Source organism: Empidonax traillii, unplaced genomic scaffold, assembly GCF_003031625.1.
Source record: "Empidonax traillii isolate 1590-97213 ecotype Southwest subspecies unplaced genomic scaffold, ASM303162v1 scaffold190:size869923, whole genome shotgun sequence".
Lineage (NCBI taxonomy): Eukaryota > Metazoa > Chordata > Aves > Passeriformes > Tyrannidae > Empidonax > Empidonax traillii.
Window position 1 is genome coordinate 857058 of NW_020955383.1, and position 8987 is coordinate 866044.

The 8987-nt window shown below is 47.4% G+C and overlaps 1 protein-coding gene across 1 annotated transcript; it reads right to left on the reverse strand.

Annotated features, from left to right (window-relative positions):
• Positions 1-3148: 3148 nt before the first annotated feature.
• On the reverse strand, positions 3149-4151 carry LOC114058846 (taste receptor type 2 member 9-like). Its single transcript, XM_027886622.1, has one exon. It carries the CDS (start codon positions 4103-4105, stop codon positions 3149-3151), a length of 957 nt encoding a protein of 318 aa, XP_027742423.1. The 5' UTR covers positions 4106-4151.
• Between the last annotated feature and the right edge of the window lie 4836 nt (positions 4152-8987).

Here is an 8987-nt window from a genome sequence, read left to right on the forward strand (position 1 = left end):
GGAGTTACAGGGGATAATGGCTTATAAGTCATTAATAACCAGATCATTAATAACCAGATCATAAGAACTTGGCAGTGCTGGGTTAATGGTTGGTACTGACAATATTAGAGGTCTTTTCCAATCTCACTGATTCTATGGTTCCAGTCTGTGATTCAAAGTTTGCTTTGCTTTTGCTGACAGAAAAGAAAAAATGGAGTATGGTGGGAATTGGGTTTTTTGTTTGTTTGTATTGTTTCTTTGGGGTTTTTTTGTGGTGTTTTTGTTTTGTTTTGTTTTGTTTGGTTTGGTTTGGTTTCATTTGGTTTGGTTTTTCATTCTTTTATCATCTCTGAATATGTATGTGAGGACAAGAGAAGCTAATTCTACTACAACAGTTCTGAAAATGAACTGTTTGTACTGGGACTGTGCTTGTACAGAGATGTGAAATGAAAATGTGACACCAGCAGGACAGTACTGTGGTCAGGGTTTGGGCTCAGCTCTGTGTGGGGAATGTGGTACCTTATAAAAAACCTACTGGGAAAAAAACAGACTCTCAAATACTGGGTTTTCAAAGCATGGATAGACTGAAACAGGTGCTTGAAATAGAGGTGTCTGCTTTTAATTCAAATCCATCCCCTCCAGCACCACTCAAGAAGGGCAAGGAGTATCCCAGGCTTTGTATCTCCCAGCCCATGCACATATTTTGGATGCCCTCGTGCATCTCAAAGAGCACCAGGCTGCTGTGTTTGTGTCCTGGATGGACACACAGATGTCCTGGGATCTGAGAGACATTGCACACCAATTGAATTGCTTCCATCTGAGTTTAGCTCAGGCTGAACATCTTCCCAATCCACAATCCTCGTCTTTCTCCTTCATGATGGGAAATCCCAGATGAGCAGACTTGGTAATTACGTAGGCTCTTGGTTGCCCAATTTCTTCTGGGCAAACCTATTCCATTTATAACTGAACCTCAAAGTTCAGAAGGTCACAATTGTTTCAGGATACAATCCTGGGAAAGAGAATAAAAATGTCCTCTGGGCAGATGTTTTGAACTTTTTTTGGAGAGAGAGAGACTGTGTTTGGAAAAGGCAATATTACAGTGGTTGAGAGGTTGCTCTGGACTAAATGGTTCTTTCTCTCATTTCATGAAGAGAGAGGAAGGTTTTTGACAGTAGTATTTCCCCACCTCCCACCAGAGCCTTTCACTGCTGGGACTGAAGCCCCTTTGCAGGGGGCAGCTCCTGTGAGCCCATGGCTGCCCCACTTGAGCCCCTACACAGACCACACTCACAGAGACAAATCCCCAGAGTCCTTACCAGCTCCACACTGGGTTTTCCATCGCAGAGTCTCAGACATCTGGATCTTTACAGCAATTTAATCGTGGCGCAGAAGCAGCACAAGCTGAGGGCCACTGAGAAGGGACCCCCAACAACCAAATCCCTGGATTTTGCACCCTTCCATGCTATGCACATGATAGCCTGGGGTCTTGGCTCCATGCCTGGGGCTCCTGCCATTTCCTGCCACCCAGAGCACAACCTGCAGCTCTCACTGTAGCTGCACACTGAGCTGTCTGCACTGAATGTATTCCTCAACTATTTCATGTTTAGCTGACCTGCTACAGTGGGGTGACCCTGGGCACACACTCAGTTGCTCTGAATTGTCACAAAGATGCAGTGGCAAATAAGATAGAAAAGCTCATGAGCTGAGATAAATACAGAGAAATCACTCACCAGTTATTGTCACAGACACAACAGACTCAAGGAGGGAAAAATGAATTGAATTTATTGCCATTTGAAAATAGAGTAGGGTGATGAAGAACAAAAACTAAACTAGAACCCCTTGCTCCACCCCCATTCATCCCAGGCTCAACTTCACTCCTTCATTCCCAGAGTCTCTACCTCCTCCCCTACAACAAGGCAGGGGAAAAGAAAATGGGGTTTGCAGTCACATCATAATGAGCTGTCTCTCCTCCTTCTTCCTCACATTCTTCTGTTCCAGCGTGGGTCTGTCCCATGGGCTGCAGTCCTTCTGCCTGCACCCGACTATTCCATGGGATCATCCTGTTAGCTAAAGCGGGATCTCAGCTCCCCCATGGACTTCCGTGCATTGCAGAGGCACAGCTGCCTCACTGTGATCCCCTCCAGGGGCTGCAGGGGAATGTCTGCTCTGGCACCTGGAGCAACCCCTCCCCTTTCTTTGCTGTCCCTGATGCTGCAGGACTGTTTCTCACAATTGTCAGGCCAGGTTTTTGCACTTTTTAAATTTTGTTATCACAGAGGAGCCACGACCATCACTGATGAGCTGAGCTGTGTCCTGCAGCAGGTCCTTTGGTTTGCCTTGAAGTGGCTTTCCCTGGCACAGGGCAGCCTTGTCCTTGCCTCTCTGAGACCCCCACCAGGCCCCAGCTGCCAGCACATGGCCCAAGCACCTTGTACATCTGCCTGTGGGTCACTGTGAGATGACAACAGGACTTTATTCCATGTTGCACCTTGCACAGATCCCACCTTCCCGCTGGGAAGAGCCGATCTCACCTGCAAGTTGAAAGCAGAACAGGAGAGCAATCACACAGAGTGGGGCAATCCTGTTCTTGCAGGAAGTGGGACAGAGAGGACACTCAGGGCTGGTGTGGGAAGTGGGCTCTGCACCCACCTGTGCACCCCACGGCCATTCCTGCATCGCTGCTTGTGTGTCAGTGACAGCTCTGGAGAGTGACAGGGATCAACATGTTCACACATCAACCTCTTATCACCCACTGCCAGACAGTGATACAGCTCATCATATTATACTAGAACAGGGCCACAGCAGCAAGAAATGTAAACTAAAACAGAGAAACCTATTGTTTAGTTCAGTCATTTCAATCAGCAACTGCCAAAGCATTAGCGGCAGGTTTGCCGTGTCATTATTGCCCTTTTGCATCCAGCCCATGCACCAGGTCAAAATGAAGTTGTTATTGACAATAATTCAGCTCGAAAATTATCTAAACTAAACAACATGAATAACGAATCATTTAACTCAAAGTAATTTAGTTCAAAGAATTTGAATGCAATGTCCTTAACTGAGATGGGGAAGAGGGAAGTATCATCTACACTGCCTGGAGCTTTGCCTTACAGATTAAGGGACTTGTTTACTACAGTGAAGGTTCAACATTTTTCATGGGCTCCAGCTTTAGTTACAGTTCCTGTGTCATGCAAACCGTGCACTTCACACAGGTCAGAATCCTTAACAGTGTCGTTTCCAGACTGGGGTTGCTGAAAATCAGAATGAGGGAATGAAGACCTGGAAAAGCACACATAAATACATAAGTCATCAACATAATGGGATTTTCCTCCTTTGTAGAATAAATCATCCCTACAATCAAAGCTATAATGTTGATGCTGTACATTACGAAGAAGGAGATAATTGATTTCATGGCTTTGATGTGGGCATCCATGCTGAGGTCCTTCAAGGAGGTGGTCTGCATGTTGCATCTGTGTCTCCAGAGAGAAAAGAGAAGGAGAAGGGCAGAAAAGATGACTGCTGTGAATGGAGTGGCATATACAAAACCAATGATAACATAAAAAGTGAAAAAATGTTCATCTGTCTTGATTTTCACTTTCCAAAAATGTCCTTGCCTGGTGGAATTGTTACAATGCGGTTTATTAGTGAAATCATAGACAAGGATTCCATTTACCAGCGAGAAAAGCGCAGACCCCAACAGGAGCCAGGGCACAATCCTGTCAATTTTTACTTTCAGGTAGATGAAGAAGCTGTTCCTGAAATTGGCAATTTTTATACAATAAAAGACACAAAGACAGGCTGAAACCCAAAAGTTGGAACAAGTGAAAAAGCTCTGAGCACTACTAAGGAGTTGAAGTGTTGGGTGAACATGAAAGTAGTTGGGATAAATGATTAAAAGAAAGACATATACCCATGAGAAGCACAAAAAACAAAACCTGGAGCATCCCAGTAACAGCAAGATCTTCTCATAAGAGTTCAAGGTTCTCTTTCTTACCCAGGTCATGCAAATCACAGAAACAATGAAAGCATTTATCCACATGCCAGCAAACGCCTCAAAGGTGACGACAGCCACAGCTGTGGCAGCATATGAGGTGACATTGAATTGTTCTGGAGAGTGACAAGCTTCCATCCTGGGAGCTGGGAGCAGTGCTGTGCTGGACAAGAGGGCTGTTGCACCAATGCCAAGCACAGGTCAGCGGCTGCTGATCCCTGAGTGTCCCATCTGGAAAGAGTTTATAGAGCTGCTGGTGGGGGGGATTGTGGTGCCGCTCCCCTTGAGAGCAGGGCAGGTGCAGGGATGTAAATGTGCTGGGTATTCCCTTACCTGGTGTCAGTGTCACTCTGCAGTATTTGAATGTTGGTTCAGGAGGGCTGTGTTGAGTGACACAGAGAGTGGAGATGTTTTTTGCAGAGGTCAGTGTTGTGATTCTGTGAGTGACCCTTGTTTGATCCCTGTCTGGTTTCCAGGCTGGATTCTTCTGTCCCTTGGTCACCAATAGGGCTCACTCAGAGTGGGGGAGAAATGCCTCACATGCAATATTGGGGCAGTTTGGGGCACCACAATATAAGAGAGATATTAAGCCATTAGAGAATTCCTGGAGGTTGATGAAGGGCCTTGAGGGGAAGCCTTATGAGAAGCTGAGGTCACTCCTCTGTTCAGCTGGAGAAGAGACTGAGGGGAGACCTCATGGCAGTGACAACTGCCTTGTGAGGGGAAGAGGGCAGGAAGGCACTGTGTCTTCTCTGTGGGGATAAGTGACAGGACCCAAGGGAGTGGCCTGAAGTGTCAGGGCAGGTTTAGTTTGGACATTAGAAAAACGTTTTTTACCCAGAGAGTGGTTGGGCAGTGAACAGGCTCCCCAGGAAAGTGTTCACAGCACCAAGCCCTACAGAGTTCAAGAAGTGTTTGGGTGATACTCTCAGGCACAGGGTGTGACTCTTGGGGATGGTCCTGTGCAGGGCCAGGAGTTGGACTCAATGATCTTTGTTGGTCCCTTCCAACTCAAAATATTCTGTGATTCTGTGAACTATTCTTTATCTGAGTCCCATTTTCTTACTTGCATGTGATGCTGATCTAAATTGACATCATCGAGGTGTAGATTTGGATTACTCTGTTAACATCAGTATGTTGATGTCATTAAGAGCTGGAGAGGAATGCTCTGAGAAACAGCTGCTATGGAGGGAAATGGTCTGACCCTTCTACCCCACCATAGCAGGGTCCCTTCCAACCTGAAAAGTAGCCCTGTATAAATTGCATGTGGAATCATATGAATCATATGAATCATATGAATTATATGAAGTGACATTAAATTGCTCTGGAGTGTGACAAGCTTCCATCCTGGGAGCTGGGAGCAGTGCTGTGCTGGACAAGGGGGCTGTTGCACCAATGCCAAGTGCAGGTCAGAGGTTGCTGATCCCTGAGTGTCCCATTTGGAAAGAGGAGCTTTATAGAGCTGCTGGTGGGGGAAACTCTGGTGCTGCTCCCCTTGAGAGCAGGGCAGGTGCAGGGATGTAAATGTGCTGGATAGTCCCTTACCTGGTGTCAGTGCCACTCTGCAGTATTTGAATGTTGGTTCAGGATGGCTGTGTTGAGTGACACAAGGAGTGAGGATGTTTTTGTGCAGAGGTCAGTGTTGTGATTTTGTGACTGACCCTTGTTTGATTCCTGTGTGTAGGTGTGGCTTCACCAGGTGCTGCTGAGGTATTCTGGGAATTGTACTTCTAAAGGCTATGTTGGACATGCTCATTGAATGCTTGCATGAGATTGGCTTAGAAGATACCTGTGTGACGTAAGACCACTTGAAACTACTATTTAAGGCTGTGACTCTGAATAAAAAGCGCTTTCATTACCCCACCCCATTGGTGTTCACGTGGTCCCCATGGGACATATTTATTTATTACATTAATAACGCTACACCTGTGAGGATTCAGGATCTGTGTTCTTCTGTCTCTTGGCCACCAGTGATGCTTTTGTTGTGCAGGGTGTGCTCTCAAAAAGCTATTTGAAGCTTTTAATATTATGAGAAATGCACTCGTGGGTCTGAGCATGAGGTAAAAGGTCGCCCTGAGCCCCCTGAGCTGGTGAAATCAAGAAACATTTGAGGTTCTGCTCTGTTTGTGCTGGTATTAAGGAAACTTTCCTGTCTCCCCAACCACGAGGCTCTCTGGCATTTCCACCCACCTACCAGAGCCTTTCACTGCCGAGACCAAAGCCCCTTTGCAGGGGGCAGCTCCTGTGAGCTCATGGGTGCCCCACTTGAGCTCCTACACAGACCACAGCCCCAGAGTCAGACCAGGTTTCCTTCCCAGCTGCACACTGGGTTTCCCACAGCAGAGTCTCAGATGTCTGGATCTTTAAAGCAATTCAATCATGGCACAGTAACACAGAAGCAGTCTGATCTGGGTGCCTGTGAGAAGGGATTCTCAGCTTTGGGTTTTGTACCCTTCGAATGTATGCAGCTGATATTTTGGGGTCTTCCTTCTGAATCATTTGCTCCTGCTGTGTCTCTGAGTGTCCAATCACCTGGGTGGTGCCACAGGTCCCTGGGCCCTTTGTTGTGCAAGGCATTGGCACCATGCCTGGGGCTCCTTCCATTTCCACACAACCTGCAGCTCTCACTGTGGTTGCACACCGAGCTGTCTGCACTGAATGTGTTCCTCAACACTGGTCTGCTTCATGTTTACAGGCCCTGTATTTTTGTGCAGAGATCAGTGTTGTGATTCTGTGAGTGACCCTTGTTTGATCCCTGTCAGGCTTCAGGATCGGTGTTCTTCTGTCCCTTGGTCACCACACATGTTGGTGGGAGTCTTGGCCAACACATAATGTACAGCATCAACTTTATATGTTTGGTTGTAGGGATGATATATTCTACAATGGAGGAAAATCCCATTATGTTGATGATTTATGTATTTGTGTGTGCTTTTCCAGGTCTTCATTCCTTCATTCTGATTTTCAGCAACCCCAGTCTGGAAACGACACTGTTAAGGATTCTGCCCTGTGTGAAGTGCACGGTTTGCATGACACAAAAACTGTAACTAAAGGTGGAGCCCATGCAAAATGTTGACCCTTCACTGTAGTAAACAAGTCCCTTAATCTGTAAGGCAAAGCTCCAGGCAGTGTAGATGATACTTCCCTCTTCTCCATCTAAGTTAAGGACACTGCATTCAAATTCTTTGAACTAAATTATTGTGAGTTAAATGATTCATTGTTCATGTAGTTTAGTTTAGATAATTTTTGAGCTGAATTATTGTCAATAACAACTTCATTTTGACCTGGTGCATGGGCTGGATGCAAAAGGGCAATAATGACACTGCAAACCTGCCACTAATGCTTTGGCACTTGCTGATGAAATGACTGAACTAAACAATAGGTTTCTCTGTTTTAGTTGACATTTCTTGCTGCTGTGGCCCTGTTCTAGTATAATATGATGTATCACTGTCTGGCAGGGGTTGATAAGTGGTTGATGTGTGAACATGCTGATCCCTGTCACTCTCCAGGGGTGGTCACTGACGCACAAGCAGCGATGCAGGAATGGCCGTGGGGTGCACAGGTGGGTGCAGAGCCCACTTCCCACACCAGCCCTGAGTGTCCTCTCTGCCCCACTTCCTGCAAGAACAGGATTGCCCCACTCTGTGTGATTGCTCTCCTGCTCTACTTTCAACTTGCAGGTGAGATTGGCTCTTCCCAGTGGAGTCTGTCTTAGTAAAACACCTGGGAAAGTGGGATCTGTGCAAGGTGCAGCATGGAATAAAGTCCTGCTGTCATCTCACAGTGACCCACAGGCAGATGTACAAGGTGCTTGGGCCATGTGCTGGCAGCTGGGGCCTGGTGGGGGTCTCAGAGAGGCAAGGACAAGGCTGCCCTGTGCCAGGGAAAGCCACTTCAAGGCAAACCAAAGGACCTGCTGCAGGACACAGCTCAGCTCATCAGTGATGGTCGTGGCTCTCAATTGTGAGAAACAGTCCTGCAGCAACAGGGACAGCGGAGGAAGGGGAAGGGTTGCTCCAGGTGCCAGAGCAGACATTCCCCTGCAGCCCCTGGAGGGGATCATGGTGAGGCAGCTGTGCCTCTGCAATGCATGGAAGTCCATGGGGGAGCTGAGATCCACCTCAGCCCACAGGATGATCCCATGGCATAGTCGGGTGCAGGCAGAAGGACTTCAGCCCATGGGACGGACCCATGCTGGAACAGAAGAATGTGAGGAAGAAGGAGGAGAGACAGCTCATTATGATGTGACTGCAAACCCCATTTTCTGTTCCCCTGCGTTGCTGGAGGGGAGGAGGTAGAGACTCTGGGAATGAAGGAGCGAAGTTGAGCCTGGGATGAATGGGGGTGGAGCAAGGGGTTCTAGTTTAGTTTTTGTTCTTCATCACCCTACTCAATTTTGGAACAGCAATAAATTCAATTCATTTTTCCCTCCTTGAGTCTGTTGTGTCTGTGACAGTAACTGGTGAGTGATGTCTCTGTATTTATCTCAACTCATGAGGTTTTCTATCTTATTTGCCACTGCATCTTTGTGACAATTCAGAGCTACTGAGTGTGTGCCCAAGGTCACCCCACTGTAGCAGGTCAGCTAAACATGAAATAGTTGAGGAATACATTCAGTGCAGACAGCTCAGTGTGCAGCTACAGTGAGAGCTGCAGGTTGTGCTCTGGGTGGCAGGAAATGGCAGGAGCCCCAGGCATGGAGCCAAGACCCCAGGCTATCATGTGCATAGCATGGAAGGGTGCAAAATCCAGGGATTTGGTTGTTGAGGGTCCCTTCTCAGTGGCCCTCAGCTCGTGCTGCTTCTGTGCCACGATTAAATTGCTGTAAAGATCTAGATGTCTGAGACACTGCGGTGGAAAACCCAGTTTGGAGCTGGTAAGGACTCTGGGGGTGTGTCCCTGTGAGTGTGGTCTGTGTAGGGGCTCAAGCGGGGCAGCCATGGGCTCACAGGAGCTGCCCCCTGCAAAGGGGCTTCAGTCCCAGCAGTGAAAGGCTCTGGTGGGAGGTGGGGAAATACTACTG

Coding starts and splice junctions, on each gene's coding strand:
- LOC114058846 (XM_027886622.1), bottom strand. CDS start 4,105: ATGGAAGCTTGTCACTCTCCAGAACAATTCAATGTCACCTCATATGCT.